This window comes from Bombyx mori, chromosome 9 (genome assembly GCF_030269925.1).
Source record: "Bombyx mori chromosome 9, ASM3026992v2".
In the NCBI taxonomy this organism is placed as follows: domain Eukaryota; kingdom Metazoa; phylum Arthropoda; class Insecta; order Lepidoptera; family Bombycidae; genus Bombyx; species Bombyx mori.
In genome coordinates, this window is record NC_085115.1 from 11,190,192 (window position 1) to 11,207,074 (window position 16,883).

The following is a 16,883-nucleotide window of genomic DNA, read 5'->3' on the forward strand; positions in this document are numbered from 1 at the left end:
AATTTTAATAACCCTGTCCTTTAGAAGATTAGGGATTCGTTCTATTACATTTGAAGAAAGCTTTGGTTTGTCAGATTACAATACTTGGTTACATGTGAGAGAAATGTTTGCACGTATAACTTCTAAATTATTATTAATCTTTTTCTAAATATGTGATATAATTAAGTAACATTGCGCTGATGACAAAACAGTTTTACCTTGATGAAATGTTTTTCAGTTAAATGAAATCTGTTATAGGTGAATACTTTATAATGTGTTTACACAATTGTACTATCTTTTATACATGTAACTTGAGCAAATGCAAGATTGCAATGTCCTTTGTTTAGAAACAGATACTCATATTACGTAGTTACATTAAATATTCTTTGCTTCGGTGTTCAGAATATAATTATGTATTTTTAAAGAAGAAAATGACCTACTTTTTTTATTGGTAGGCTGAACGAGCCTAGAGGTTACCTACCGGATTCCGTAGATATCAACAACATAAATGAGGCCAACCAATTTGAGATATGAGCTCTAAGTCTCAGTTCTATTATACCCTTCAAACCTAGCCCACTGAGTTTCGCGCCGGATCTTCACGGTAGGTCGCGTTTCCGATCCGGTGGTAGATTCTGCGAGGTACTGCTCTTGCTAGGGCTAGTGTTAGCACCTACTCGCATGGTGAATCTAGTATGACCCCTCGAGGTCACTAGAATAGGTAGGGGAAAATAACCCCTACAAACCGGAAAACGTTAGGTACTGCTTCACCGCAGAGTAATGGTACCTACCCGCGCACTACAAGCCCTACGGTCAGTTTATATATATATATATATATATATATATATATATATATTAATATATTCTAACTAATGGTATAACTTCAGATCTCAACACATAGGACGTATGTTGTTTTCTTTTACATCTACTTTTTATTCTAATTCTTTCGCGAAACAAGCACTTCTCTAGTTTGAAAGATGACCGTAATTACAATGCCTTGGTTGGATACGTATTATGTGGCCCAATGATGACTATCGATGGGCTAAGCTAGCTGAGGATTTACCTTCGTTCAAATCGGACTGAAAATTAACAGACTACTACTAAACATAACACAATTCCAAAACAGATTTGGACGGTTTGTTTACGTCATTGACCTCATCTACTTGCGCCATTTTGCGTTAAGCCTGTGATCCTAATCCCGAGAAATCTCAGCTCCTCGATTGATTCGAATATTTTTAGCTCTAATGATGAGCTCAGAGCTAGAGGCTATCTGAATATATAACAAGATTTATTAGAAATCAGGTGACTAGAAAGTAAATAATAGACAGATATATAAAAACGATACGCAATTCAAACGTGTTAATCGGTAATTTGTTCAAAAACTCAAGTACAATATATTAATATTGTAATAAGGTTTAATGTAAACGATTTCGTGACACAATAAAAACTGTAACGCAATTCGTAATTTAGCGGTTATTTGTTTCGTCAATCGATTGCGTTTTACAGCGAATCTTAAGATTTCGAAAATCCAATTATTAAATTTTCTCACGACATTTTATCCGGTCTCTTTGTTTTGATGAGCGTTAGATAATTATTCTTTTTTTTTGTATGATACTTAAAATGAATAATGGAAAAAAAAAAACATAAGAATTTGCGTTTACTTTTCTATAAATTATTGTATTAATTATTATAAAAGATTATGTTTTTGTATATAGAACAAGATTGAATCCACTTAACTATGTCTGGGTTTGTGCATCTCTGGTTTTTAAGTGAAGTTTTGAGACATCGTTTGGTACAAAATATTAGGAATGCAAGTAGCGTCGTCAGTTTTCGTCTTTATAAAATTGTAAATGGAAACAATATTTTCTAAACAGAAGACACAAGACACGAGCATTCAAAGTACAATACAATATTTACCGAACATTAAAGTTAAAACAATAAACATTAGACGAGATGTAGTTCTGTTAACGATGTCATTACAGTACACAAGCAAAACTGTGATAAGGCTAATGATATTATGATTCAGTGGAAAAAAAACAAAGAGAAAAACTTTATTTTTGAGAGTGTACGTAAAGAAATTCAAAAAAGAAAGCTACGCGAAAAGATCATTAATTACTAAAATTAAAAGAATACCGTTGCCTGCGACCGATTTGAATGAATCTGTGAATGAAAAAAAAGCAGGCTCTTGAATCACTTTTGCGCATAAACTTCAATGTATTTATCAAAAGACGATCGTTTATATTGCTCAAAGAATTTTACAACGTCCATTTATTTGCATGCATTTCATCATTCATTCACAAATCGCAAAGCAAACTAGAATATCTAAGATTCAAAGCAAAATCTAGACTTCTAAAAAACTTGTCATAACGCAGCTGTTATGAAATTATCTCGAATTCTGAGTATGTATATTAAAATTTGGTAGCAAATCCTAACTATATAAATAAATATAAATACCAATACAATACAATCCAAATACCAATACAATACAATTTTTACTGGTGGTAGGACCTCTTGTGAGTTCGCACGGGTAGGTAGGTACCGTCGCCCCGTCTATTTCTGCCGTGAAGCAGTAATGCGTTTCGGTTCGAAGGGTGGGGTAGCCGTTGTAACTATACTGAGATCTTAGAACTTATATCTCGAGGTGGGTGGCGCATTTACGTTGTAGATGTCTATGGGCTCCAGTAACCACTTAACACCAGGTGGACTGTGAGCTCGTCCACCTAAGCATCTAAGCATCTAATCAATAAAAAAAAAACAATCCAAAATCAAAAAAATCTTTTAATCTTTAAATTTTATAGTTATGATTGTTATCACACGATGCAATTCTTTCATCATGGAAGTCCTTCGTGAACGTGTGTAGAGTATATTTATATCTGCCTGCGAGATTATAACGTTACAATGAGGAAAGAAGAGCCTAGTTGAAATGTCGGAGTAGCCTTTGCTACTCTATGATTTAGTTTTACTATAATTTCTGTATGTTTATAGCAAAAAGCAAAACAAATGACTGAAATAAAGCGATAAATATGAAAGAGAACAGCTGAAAGTCAGCTGGTTTGCCTCTAAAATCGGTATCCTGCCTTAGTTATTAAAAACATGATATTAATAAGGATTTAATATTAACTATAATTTAAGTGCAAGTTTGGCTGTACTGTAGTACCTTTATGATAATAAGTTATTAATACAAAGTGGTCGTGGTCTAAAAGATAACACGCCAGGTGCTCTTGTATTGAGCGATACGACTGTACCGGTGGTACATACAGCAAAGTACCAATTATTATTTTGAAATACATACTTGTAGAACACCTTATAATAATAATCAAGCCCACACAAACTATGATTTGCATAATCACCATACCATTGAGATATAGACCTCAAGTCTCGAAGTGGATAACGGCATTGTGATATCTATGATTTTTGGTAATATTCCGGGTTTCGGCTTTCGGTAGGCAGCGGCTTGGCTCTGCTCCTGCTGCTGCCATTGCTGAAGTCCATGGGCAATGGTAACCACTCACCATCAGGTAGGCCGTACGCTCGTCTGCCTACAAGGGCAATAAAAAAATAGCCAATTAAAATCAAATATGAATAATTTAAACTAAAATTTTATATGAGCACACAAAAATTCATGGGCTGTGTAACAAAAATTAACCACAATGAAAATTTATGAATACCGAATGAAACAAATGTGTGCTGAGCACAAACAACGGTTGCGGTGTATGCGTGAACTAGATTTTTCGCACCAAAAAAATATCTAAAACACTCTATGTTCAAACAACATCACTAATTAAGTCAGAAACCGCGGACACTGCTATCTAGACATTTAATCAAGAATTTCTCTACAAAACTACATTTGAAATTTTTTAAATGTAATAAAAGAATTAAGCGAGATGGGTCGGAAACTACGCAGAAAAGGACTAATAATCTATTCAACGTTGCCATGGAAACCGGCTCAGACAACAATTCCATTTTGCGCAGCGTGCCCAAAACTAGGGGCGTTTTATGGAATACCAAAAACAAATTAAGGAATTATCAACTTTCTGACGTCAGTTTTAAGATCGAAAATTGGATTGTATCTTGTATAGCAAGGCTGGATGGATAAAAACAATAACGGAGTAATCCATGAATCATACGATGCACTACTTTAGCTGATTACGTGTGATAGCTGATATGAGAAATAGTATCAGTTCGTTGTCGATACTCGAATAGCAATTCGTTTACAGATACCTTCAATAAATAGATTTTTCGTATATGGGAGTACTCCTAGATCAATAGATTAAGCAACGCCGATGTTAGGCGATTATTTAGCAAACGGACTTAAGAATCAGATTACATATTTGGAAATTGAAAATTATCGGCTGTTTTCACTATAATATAATGTGTTTTAGTAGACACCACTGCACTATCCACGCACATTTCATGAACCCAATTAAAGTATCCACTTACTTTAATAGGTAATTCAAAACCAATTCATACACGGCTTCTTCCCATTGAAACTTTTGCAATTGCTATACTTTTTGCTATAGAAATTTAAAGTTATACCGTATTTGCACGTTTCTCTAGGATAAATAAATTATTTCCGCACATCACAAACATTACATGATCTTCTACACTTTCCAATGTTGTTATATTTTTATCACCGGACCGAAGAGCATAATATATACCTACTGGAACGAAATCCTTTGTTGCTGTTATTTAAAATGCAATGCGTGTCAATGAACCATGATAATTAATTTCAGCTATTTTAAGAGCAGCAATTTACGTTCTGTTCAATTGAAACATCCAAATAGTTGAAAACGATTATAATAAATAGGTTAAGTAAAATAGCTCTGCTCAGACATTTAATCCTAATTAGATTAATTGATCTATCATCGCCCTGCTTAATGCCCAAATTGAGTGTATAATTTACGGTAAACCTGATAAGTATCAAGTTCAAACTTTACCCTTATTTTTAGATTCTCAGGAAAACACTAAACAACAGTTTCTCACTAAGCCACAGTATAAACAAGTCTCAATAACAATCAATAATGTGATTCTAAGCGTACAGTGAACCTTTAATCGAAGTATTAAAATTCGGAAGATAAATTCGATCGTATAGCGAAATCTGCGTAGGGCGAGTTGAGCACGTGTGGTGCCCTATTACGTACGATCGCGTGCGCGCCGAGTTACAGACTAACACTCTGGCAATGCTGGCACGCGGACGCCGGCACAACGAGAGATGAACCGAAGCGAAGCCCCGGAGCAGCTGCGCCACTCGCTTTATCTGATTACCTCATGGAGCAAGGACCTTTCGACACACAAAGCTCTCCGTAAAATCTACCTTGAAAATTCTGCGTTCGTACAGCGCGGCAAATGTTACGAAACACGGCCGCTTCGGTTAAGTTTGACAGTTTCGTCATTTCGTAATCGCCGCCGATTTTCGGCAGCTGTCACTTGGGCAGTCGTAATCTTTGATTTATTATAGTTTTACAGTTAGTTGCGCACCGAAGACCCAAAGGAACGTCGTCACACAGATTCAGATTGGAATACAGTTAGGCTCGTCAGAAAATAGAGATTGTTTTAGGTTTATTACGTGAGAAATGATACTGGTTATTCTGTAACTAAATCCCATCTCAGGCATTGAATTTTAGAAGGCGATAGGATGTCTATTGTTGTGTTTGTGCATTGTTGTTGTACACGGAGGTCTACACGTACCGACTATCCACTTAATTACTTTGATCTAAGTCTGTAACGGTTCCACAACATAGATCTAGTTCAGTTCGCAGTATGTGCAGTTATCAAATAACATTAATATGACATGTACTTTTGTTTGCTGGATTCATTACAGTCTATGTAAAAATTAATTTATGATTATTTGATGCCAGATAATTTCAGTAGTTTCCTAAATTGTTGACGTAATATAACCATTTGGACCAACCTTGGGCCCACATTTACTGCAATAAATAGAAACTTGAGCCGTGATTAAGTTGACCTTAAAAGCTTTAGAATTTAAACGATAATAATAGAGCATGTCGTCGGTTAAAATAATTCCAGATACCTAAGCTGTACATAAAGCCATATTTATGATGATTATTTATTTCGTAATTTAAGCAAAACTTTAATAGCAAAATATGTAATACGTAATATTTTATGTGAACACATAATCGAGTTTCAATTGATTAAATTTCACGCAATTTGTTCTCGTTTCATTCAAATAGCTTTCGCATAACATTTCCTGTTAATAAGATTTGTTACGATCCACACACATAAAATACGAAAGTCTGTTTTGCTGGTCAATGTTTGTTTGTGTTTCGTATATTTTGATTTCGGTGCGAATTGACGATATTGTAATGATAAAACCGTGTTGGGATTATTACTAGCGAAGAAAGAGTTCAGCTCTTAAACTTTATTGCCAGATCCGGTGGTAGATTCTGCGAAGCACTGCTCTTAGTAGGGCCAGTGATAGCAACACTCCTGGTTAGAGCCCCGTGAGCTTACCTACACGCCAAGCGAAAGAAATAGCCTCTCAAGGCTATCAGCATTTACATTAAATATATTTTTTTATCAGACTACTCGCGCTACCCATGATATCACAAAGGTTAATTTAACACTCACAGTCATTAAATATTTATTACGCGTTATGCCGAACCTTCCAATGCCTTCCATTCGCATGCAACCGCTAAGGTAACTGAATGCGACTCAAACATTAATGCGCTTGAAGAAAAAGGTTGGAACGTTCATTGATGTTAAATGAGTTCTTAGTTATATGATTCTGTCAGTGCTTGATATAGTTGTTTCTGCCACATCAAAGAAGGTTACAGGTCATGCTATCAACGTACGACATAGAATGTGCAAGCAATTTCAATAGTCAATACATTTAACAGTTGTCAAGTCACCAATTGCTTACAACAAATATAGCAGCCGCAACTAGTTACTATCATAGTAAACAAAAAAAAAACAATAATTTAAGAATAAACAAAGTGAACAGGAAAACTTGAATTAGTTTAGGAGTTTCTAGATTTTTCTAGAGAAACCTTTTTTTTTAAGAAATTTGTCATAGAGAATGAATAAAATAATAATATTTCTGAACGCGAATATAAGCGATCTAAGTCGCAAAAAATGCTATTTTCTAATTCGTCGTGAGTACAGAGAAATCTGTAGATTCTACTAAAACTAGGTTGACATTTTTGGTCTAGTGAACGTTTTCCCGAGAACGCCGCATACAGAGATAGATACCAGTCACATCCATATTTGAAAAGGTAGTGGCTCTCCTTGGAATCTCTGCCTAATCGGTTTCTTGTTGTTGTATATTCTTCACTGAATACGCGTGTTGGCCTCAATTCTTTGCATTTTGTCGCTACTGTCAACATGTCTTTTGTTCATTGTTCTATGAATACACAATAATTGAACAGTCTTGTTTATGTGCATTGGTATTTGATTACATGTTGACGTATAGCTCGTAATAGCGACTGTGTTGATTTTTACGTTTTTCAATTGTTTTCAAAATTACTCACTTTCCATTTGATCATTGTCAAGACGTAAAGCTTAAATTTTGGGATTCTTTCGAGTGTTTAGGATGTGAGTCGATTTTAATCAGATGACGTTAGTTTACACGATATCCAGAATTATCTATCTTCTATCTATATCTAATATATAAAATTCTCGTGTCACAGTTTTCGTTGCCATACTCCTCCGAAACGGCTTGACCGATTTTGATGAAATTTTTAGTGCTTATTCAGTATCTATGAGAATCGGCCAACATCTACTTTTCATCCCTCTAAATGTTAGGGGTAGTCCACCCCTAAATTTTTTATTTTATTTTTTAGACAAAATTTTTAATTTCTATTTTTTTATGATACAACATACAAAAATACATACAACCCTAAATTTTCATCCTTCTACGATCAACCCTTATTTTTTATTAGCTAATTAAAAACTTTAAATTTTTTTGCGAGAATTTTGTTTTTATTTTGTCATGACGTAGAATAAAAAAAATTCATATTACTCTGAAATTTTCACCCCTCTAAGATCTACCCCTATTTTTTATTTGTTAATTATAAACTTTAATTTTTTTGGCAAGTTTTTTATTTTGTTTTGTCATGACTTAAAATAAAAATTATCATATTACTCTCAATTTTCACTCTTATACGATCAACCCCTATTTTTCCATCCCGATTAATATTTTTTTTATTCTATGCACAGATCCGCAATAAGGTTGCAAGATGGCAATCAAATATTATAATTGTAGGATGATAAATTCTTATTCAGAGTTTATAATTTCAAGTTCCTTTAATTATGTTTTTTTTCAAATTGAATTTGATCTCCCGCCCGCGCCGGTCGACTACGGATCAACTATCAATCGATCATTTATCTGCGCCAGGTGTCACCTCTTATCCAGCAAATATCACGTAGTAGGGATGAGGACAAAGCCGGTCTCCTGTCCTACTCACTATACATTTTTCAGCCATGTTTTTTGGTTTTATTTGTGTATCAATAGTATGTTTAGTAGGTCTGAGAATCGGCTACTATCTATTTTTCATACCCCTAAGTGAAAAGGGTTGTCCACCCCAAACATTTATTTTTTATTTAATTTTTTTGGATATATATTTTTTTATATAATGAGGTATTATGTGGTTAAATGAGGGTTTTTTTTTCTAGAGTAGAATTTCCGTAGAAATCTTATTTAAGGCAACACAACGTTTGCCGGGTCAGCTAGTATTATATAAAAATGAATTGCTGTTCGTTAGTCGCGCTAAAACTCGAGAACGGCTGGACTGATTTGGCTAATTTTTGTGTTGAATTATTTGTGGAAGTTCAGAGAAGGTTTAAAAGGTTAAATAAATTTGAAAATGCTCGGAATTAAATAAAAATAACAATTTTGTTTTTCCTTTGATGTGTCCCCCGTCGGACGGATTCCTTTTGTTTGTTTAAAGTTTATTTTATACAAAAGCTTAGGTCTTTTATTTATCGATTGAGGCACTACGAAGTGTGCCCGGTTAGCTAGTAAATTAATAAAAAGATATGTAGAAATTATTAACATAGTAATGAGAATCGGTGTCCTCTAGAATAATTGTTTTTTGGGCTCTCTTTACATTGAATTAAGTACGATGTCATTAACGATTCACATTTGATCACAACAGAGCCTATTATTTTCAATTCCAATTTTGTTTTTTGCGTCTGACATTTTAAAGGTTAGAAGGGGTGAGGGACTTCTTGGTGTTTTCCAAATTATGACTTTAAATAAATAAACTCATTGCTATTCAGACCTTTTTAAACATTACATACACTTGTATTTTTTTTTATTGCCCTTGTAAGCAGACGAGCATACGGCCCACCTGATGGTGAGTGGTTACCGTCGCCCATGGACTTCAGCAATGCCAGGGGCAGAGCCAAGCCGCTGCCTACCGCTTAAAACTCTCCACAAGCCTCGTTTGAAGAAGGACATGTCATAGCGCTCTGGAAACACCGTGGAGGGGAGCTCATTCCATAGCCGGATGGTACGTGGCAAAAAAGACCTCTGGAAACGCACTGTGGATGACCGCAGTGGCTCCAGGTAGTATGGATGAACTCTACTCCGGTGGCGGCCGGTGCGATGGTAAAAACGAGACGCCGGTATCATCTCGAACAATTCCTCAGAGCACTCCCCATGGAACATACGGTATCATTTATAGGGGGCTAAAATGGTTCTATTGAACGAGGTCACGGCCTGTCTGACGCTAGGTCTACTAGGTCTGGTAGGTACGTATAGTACAGCAACGATTATGAACGTTACACCTAAAAACAGACACAGAGATATCGACTTAATTTTCAACGTACTTACCCAATACTGGTAAGACTGTTGTTGCTTGCGGTTAGCGAGTCCGGTGCACTTATGCCCTGCGATATAGCGGCGAGCTGCCGGTCCAACATGTTGCTCTGTTCCAGGAGTTGACTCCATTGGCGCACTGCAGACTTTGATGACGATAACTCCTGCTGTAGTTGCCTCTCGTCTAAAGAGTTGAGGCCGCTGCGGAGGGAGCTGTCCAACCTATGCAAACTATTGCTATTTACTACCATTATCATCATCATCGTCATCATTCTGTTCTAAGGCCTTTAAACACAGAAGACATAGTATTTATTGATCGCGAGAAATGAGCTCTTGATTGATAGTAGGATTCTGTTTCCTGCCAGGGATAGGCAATACGATCGTAACATCCTGTGCCTAACCTACCACCCTCTACAACTCTATAGAATTAAAAGGAATTTACTAGAATATATATATATACCTGTCCCAATGAAAATTTGTACTACGTATTCATTATTTTATTTCTAACTAGCTAACCCGGCAGACTTCGTAGTGCCTCAATCGATAAATAAAATACCTAAACTTTTGTATAAAATAAACTTAAAACAACAAAAAAAGGATAATATAAACAAAATTTTTATTTTTATTTAATTCAGAGCAATTTCATATTTTTCTTTTAAACCTTCTCTGGACTTCCACAAATAATTCAAGACCAAAATTAGCCAAATCGGTGCAGCCGTTCTCGAGTTTTAGCGAGACTAACGAACAGCAATTCATTTTTATATACTTATATAATAATATATAGATAATGTTTACTAAACATACATTTAATTTTGTCGATTGAACCAACGCTTACAAATCTATTAGGAACGAATATATCTAAAAAAAAACAGACTATTTTTTTCAGTTATGCTTAGGTTATTCTTTAATGCTTCCATTATATAATGACGCAGATAAATGATTTACCTCTCTATGTAGTCATCGACGCTTTGAAGGCTGGTTATGGAGTGTGCGAGGTCATTGTCCATCATGAGGTCGTCGGAGGCGAGACTCGACAACGTGTCCAAGGATGGAGTCCGTTCAGCGCCGCCATTTCGAAGTCCACAAACTAGTTTTGATTGTTATTGTTATTTATTGATTAAATCCATTGCGCTCTCGCCATCATTCATTGTATCAAAAACATCACTTTCTAATAACTTCTCCCGGGCTACTTATCGTACGTTGGTTATACTATGAAGCTTGCTTCAATATTACTGGTGGTAGGACCTCTTGTGAGTACGCGCGGGTAGGTACCACCACGCGCGGGTAGGTACCACCACCCTACCTATTTCTGCCGTGAAGCAGTAATGCGTTTCGGTTTGAAGGGTGGGGCAGCCGTTGTAACTATACTGAGACCCTAGAACTTATATCTCAAGGTGGGTGGTGCATTTACGTCGTAGATGTCTATGAGCTCCAGTAACCACTTAACACCAGGGGGGCTGTGAGCTCGTCCACCCATCTTAGCAATAAAAAAATATAAACCTACCCGTGCAGACTCATAAGACGTTCTCCCATCAGTAAATAGTCATTAAAAAGTTACCATTGTGCGACAACGGTTATTATCTACATATCCACCTCCATCATTTATTCACAGTTAGAGCATCCTTACTGTATTCACAATCTTAAACTACCCACTGACTCCTAATTTGCAAATATCGGGCAAGTTATAAATACATATAAGTACCAAAAATAGGAAGAAAAATCTGTAAGTAATTTAAATTATGTCCCAACCCTACTATGACTTACGGGCAGGGAGAAGTTTTATAATAAAACGAGACTTACTTTTTCTATTCCTCTGCGCCAACGGACTGCAAGTAATACGTTCTCTCGACCTTCTGAGATGCTTGCTGTTTTCTGAATCCACGGCCTTGCTTGAAGGGCTGCCGTCAGCATTTTCTACAAAACATTTCATTATTTAAAAGAAAATCTAGAAAGAAATCTAGTCCAGTTTCACGCGGACGGGTAAGTGAAGTTATAGACTCAACCTGAAAATATTAGCTAACACTAGCCGTAGCAAGAGCAGTGCTTCGCAGAATCTACCGCCGTATGGGAACAAGTTTGATAACGACGGTGATAGCTTCCTGAGGAGCTTAAAAGCACCAAGAGTAGATCCAGGGGATCCTCATCCGCCATTATCGGATTCGATAAGTAATGTTTCAGACGATGGCGGCTTTGCGTTGCCCGGTCGCCTGGGTCGGATATGTAATTAGCCACGATAAGGGTGCCTTTCCACCGGGGCGGAGTGAGACAGTGGAGCGGAGAAACGGAGTAAGGCGGAGCGGAGTTGCGTACTGTGTCTGTCCACCGTAGCGGAGCGAGGCTGCGGAGCGGAGCGAGTAAGTAATGCGGAGCGGAGCTACCTACGCGACGAGTCAGTTCGAGCTCCCGGCGGCGGGCGATTAGTTTTGTTATACGCGAAATGTCAGTGACAGCAGACATGTTATCGAAAAAGTTAATACATTATTACCTTACTTTGCTTGAGGAAGAAGAAATGGACCCAGAAGAAACCGAATTACTTACCATATACCATTTGAACAATTCTATACGGAAACATAGATTTTCGTTAAGAAATCATATCAAACATCGTTCAGAACACAGTCAATATTTTCCTTTTTTCCAAACTGCTGATGAAGAAACTTTCGAAAATTCTAATACAGTTTCAAGATGTACTACTTTTCATGAGCTTTACTCCCTGATTGAACCATATATTCGGAAACAAGACACAAATTACAGAAATTCTATCAGTAGGTGTGAAAGATTAGCAGTATATTTAAAGTAAGTACACATTTTGAAATCAAAGTAACTTTTATTTTTGTATACATACGACGCCATGTTATATTAATTTAAAAATCATGATATGTCTCAAAGTTGTCCGCATTTTTCATTAGGTCCTGTTTGCTCTGCGGCAGATGTTTCAATATCTTGAGTTGTTTGAATTTTTGAAGCGCTAGGAGTATTGATACTAGTGTTGATATCATTTGGAGCACTAGGAGTATCGATACTAGTGTTGATATTATCTGGTGTAGACGTTGAGTCTGTAGAATAACCATAATTATTCGGCGAATGCCAACTATGTTGAAGATTACTTTCTTCAGCTGACATTACTGCATTAAAGCATTTTTTTTTAATTTGAAGTTGTAAATAATGCGGAAGTTTTTTTGTCGATGCAGCCAAATTAATAAAAAATAAGTCTATTTCATCGTATTGATCACTGGCTAACATCATGTTTTTAACTTCTATACGTTCTCGTTCCAGCAGTTCACGGCGTTCTTGATTTTCTTTTAAAAGTTCTAGAACTTCATCGTTCTTTCTTCTTTTTTTGGATGTGGATGGGATAGACCCAGAAGTTGTTGAATCATTAGGGATATTAACAGAAGGAAGATTATTTGAATTTGATGGCAACAAATTGCATGATTCGCATGAACTCTCATCAACGATATTTGGCGGATTTGAAGTTTCGCTTACTGAGTTGTCCAAGGGCACAAAATTAGATGACCCGTCTCTGTTACACATGTAAGGCAATAAAAATGACATGGCTTTCTGATATTTCCATTCTTTTCGCTGTTTTCTAGCCTGTCCACTTCTTGTTGCATTTTGTCTTTTTAAGGCATCTCGATGGTTATCTCTCAGTTGTTTCCATCGCGCCTTGGCAGTTTTAACTGAAAAAATCAACAAACACCCAAATGTATTCCATGGTCTATTTAGGAAAAATAATATTACATGCACTTAGGCGAAGTACAATTAATTATATAAGTTTCTTTTTCCGGGATTTAGCAACTGTCCAGTCATTTACAACGATGGGAGAGTAATTCAGATTTGGATTAAAAAGTGTATCAAGAATTGTTGATCAGGTTTGTGATGCTTTGTGGAATGTATTACAACCACTTGTCATGCCGCAACCAAAAGAAAACGACTGGAAAGAAATCGGAAAAGATTTTGATGAACTATGGCAATTTAAAAATTGTACAGGTTCTCTTGATGGCAAGCATGTATATATCAAGGCTCCCTCAAAGACTGGGTCTTCGTTTTTAACTACACAAAGAGATTTTCTTTAGTATTTGTAGTGATATGTTTAGCTGATGCCAGAAAGAAAATTATAATGGTTGATATGGGATCTATGGGAAGATTTTCTGATGCAGGAATTTTTGATAACAGTATTTTCGGTGAGAGTCTAAAATAGAAGAGATTGAATTTACCTGAGCCGATACCATTGTATCAAGGTGGAGCTAAAATGCCGTTCGTATTTATAGGAGACGAAGCTTTTCCATTAATGGAAAACTGTATGAGGTCATACCCACGTGATGGACTAAACGCAGAAAGAAAAATATTTAATGGTTGTTGAGTGTTGGTGTTGTGAAGTTGTTATTATTCTCCAGCAGACTCCCCACCACCAATATGATACGATCACACTTTTCCTGACAGCTTACTCCCCAAGCGTGCTTATATAAATATTTACTTCAAAAAAAAAGATTACTGGATACAAATACATAACATTATTTACCATCCGATATGTTTGTTTCAATAGTTATTTGGTCCCACGCAGCATCTTTTGTTTCGTTGCATTTGTAATATTCTGAAGTTGTCTTCCAGATGCACGGAAACTTTCTCACACTTCTAATAAGTTTTTCATCCATCGTCTTCATTGCGTTGGTTACATACGCACTAGTCGGACTACGAGGGCACACTGCGAGTGCGCGCACACACTCGCTTCCCCGCTCCGCTGCCTCGCTCCGCTCCGGTGGACAGGCAGCCTAATTGGTTAATATTTCTCTGCTCCGCTGCCTCGCTCCGCTCCGGTGGACAGCCTAACCCTGAGAGCTATCACGTCGCACCGGTTATTCAAAATAACTTATTGTATCGTCATCGGTCTTTGAAGCGGTATTTAAGCGTTAAATTTTGAAGTTAATGAGACGTTTTAAAGTCGGTGAAAGTGACATTCAAAGAATCCATACCAAAAGCGTGTTAAAAAGACCACAAACTCGCTGAAAAAAATTCGCGATTGAATGACTTAATTGTAATGTATAAGTTTTAAGATGTCATTAAGAGCACCGATCTTCTTTAAAATATTGTAGGTACTTGAAAAGAAAAATTGTATATGGAATATCGTAATGTTATGCGCTGGGATTCGGGATACATAAAATTTGTACCGAATTACAAGTTAACACTGTATTCAACATTTAGAACACTTAAAACACCCAAAAAACACTTTAAAACTCTCAATTCGCTTCTTCCGTTTCGCTTCAAGTGATCCGTTGGCTGTTTCGCTTCGAGTAGTTCCGATTACTGACTAACTGCGTGCCATCTCTGCAACGCTTTTATATTCGAGACGAAATCCCTAGAATCGTCGAGAATATTCCACAAAAGACTAGTACTGTGTGTTTCCGCTATCTGACAATAGATGGCGTTGTACTTATCGAGCGTTCTAGATGCTACTAGATTCTTCGATATTCGTTCGACTGTTCGGCGATAGATGGCGTTACTCTTACCGGCCTTACAATAAGTAACAAAATTATTTTTTTGCGATTTAATTTGCCAGAAACTTACTTCGGAAGAGCAAGGCGGGCTGGTCTGCTATTTCGTCGTCAAAGAAATCTCGTCCGTCCGACAGGGACAGGGAGGCCGAGGCGTGTGTTGGGGTCCCCGGGGAGTCGGGGGTGGCGTGCTTGCTACCAGACTCGCTGTTGCTTTGAACTATTTCACTGTTGGGTTGCAAACACGTTTTATTACAAACGCACATCGAAGCAATTTTTGATTAATTAAATTCGGTTCTGTTTCTAAGCGTCAGCGCAGACAGAACGGAGCGCAGCGGAGAGGATTTTATTAACGCACATGAAAATAAGCTTTCAAATTATAAAAATAAAGTGCGTAAATGCTTGAACCCGACAAAAAATACTCGCGCGTGCGAAGATGTGCGGTGTTGAGTAGGCGCCCGCGTCGTACGCGTACGCGATCCATAAAGAAAATGCCCGAGACCGCGCGGGGATTATTCCTCTCGGTCTGCGCTGACCCTAACTCTGCTTTTAGTGGAGATTGTTTTGCTCCACCAATAAAGATGTAGTTTGCGTACTATTCTTTTTTAATGTTTAATTTGGCAACGATTCATTATTAATTTTAATTATATTCATGTGATATTTTCGGTATATATTTTTTAAAGAAGCCACCCGCTTTGTCCCCCTTCCCCACCACCCTGCCTATTTCCGCCGTGAAGCAGTAATGCGTTTCGGTTTGAAGGGTGGAGCAGACGTTGTGCCTATAATGAGACTTTAGAACTCATATTTCAAGGTGGGTGGCGCATTTACGTTGTAGATGTCTATGGGCTCCAGTAACCACTTAACATCATCTAAGCAATAAAAACCAATTTTGATCCCACAGGTCGATGTTAAAACTGGTATAGTAATTGAGTAATGTAAATACTACTTCGTGTTTAATATCAAATAAGCTCAAGTAAAATTTTATTTACTTCATCTCCTTTACACATTCTGTAGCCTGTCCATCAACTTTATCTTGAGTGTCCGCAACAGGCTCCGGAGTTCTGGTCTTCGTGTTACAGGTTTGATATGCGCTTGATATGGAAGGGGGGTCCCTGTCTACGTGCAGCTCGTTATTCGAGTCGCTGTTGCTGGTGGAAGATATGAGGCTGTCCGCTGGAGACGTTTCGTCATCCAATAAGCTTTGAGTGGACGTCTCTAGGGCGGACATGTCGAATTTGGATTCTTCTAATGTGAGAGTCAAGTTGTGGTGGTCGACGCTCTGATTCGTGCAGGTGCTTGTGGTGCTGTAGTTTGAACTTGTCATTGAGCCTGGAAATTTGGGAAGCGCACATTAGATTTTAAAGTGCAGAAAAAACAATGGAAGGTGAAAAATATTTGGTAAGAGTGTCTCTCGTTTCTGTAATATTAATAAATTGCACTTTTTTTTTTAGAATATGACCGTGTGCAATATCGAATAAATAACCTAATGAATAAACAAATATAAATCTATACTAATATATAAATCTACAGTGGTTTTTACGGATGTTCCGTTATAACTACTTAACCGTGCATCCGATTGACTTGAAACTTGGTATTCATGTAGAAAATACATGTAATTAATGGATAGGCTAATATTTATA

General features: G+C 37.0%; 2 protein-coding genes across 12 annotated transcripts in view; both read right to left on the reverse strand.

Annotated features, from left to right (window-relative positions):
- The window catches only part of LOC101744958 (uncharacterized), a 100,960-nt gene that overhangs the window by 28,729 nt on the left and 55,348 nt on the right, over nt 1-16,883 (reverse strand). For 9 of the 11 annotated variants that reach the window (XM_038012741.2, XM_038012742.2, XM_038012740.2 and 6 more), the window contains 5 exons: nt 16,233-16,572; nt 15,317-15,471; nt 11,555-11,668; nt 10,700-10,841; nt 9,770-9,985 (listed from right to left, as the gene is read on the reverse strand). In XM_038012741.2, the coding sequence (XP_037868669.1) occupies nt 9,770-9,985; nt 10,700-10,841; nt 11,555-11,668; nt 15,317-15,471; nt 16,233-16,572 (967 nt within the window). The remainder of the gene's footprint in view (nt 1-9,769; nt 9,986-10,699; nt 10,842-11,554; nt 11,669-15,316; nt 15,472-16,232; nt 16,573-16,883) is intronic. The other 2 variants (XM_038012739.2, XM_062670155.1) reach the window with 1 other exon arrangement.
- Nucleotides 12,559-15,042, reverse strand: LOC105842338 (uncharacterized). Its single transcript, XM_012694699.4, has 2 exons — nt 14,274-15,042; nt 12,559-13,431 (listed from the first exon to the last, which is right to left on the reverse strand). Exons 1-2 carry the CDS (start codon nt 14,413-14,415, stop codon nt 12,635-12,637), a joined length of 939 nt encoding a protein of 312 aa, XP_012550153.2. The 5' UTR covers nt 14,416-15,042; the 3' UTR covers nt 12,559-12,634.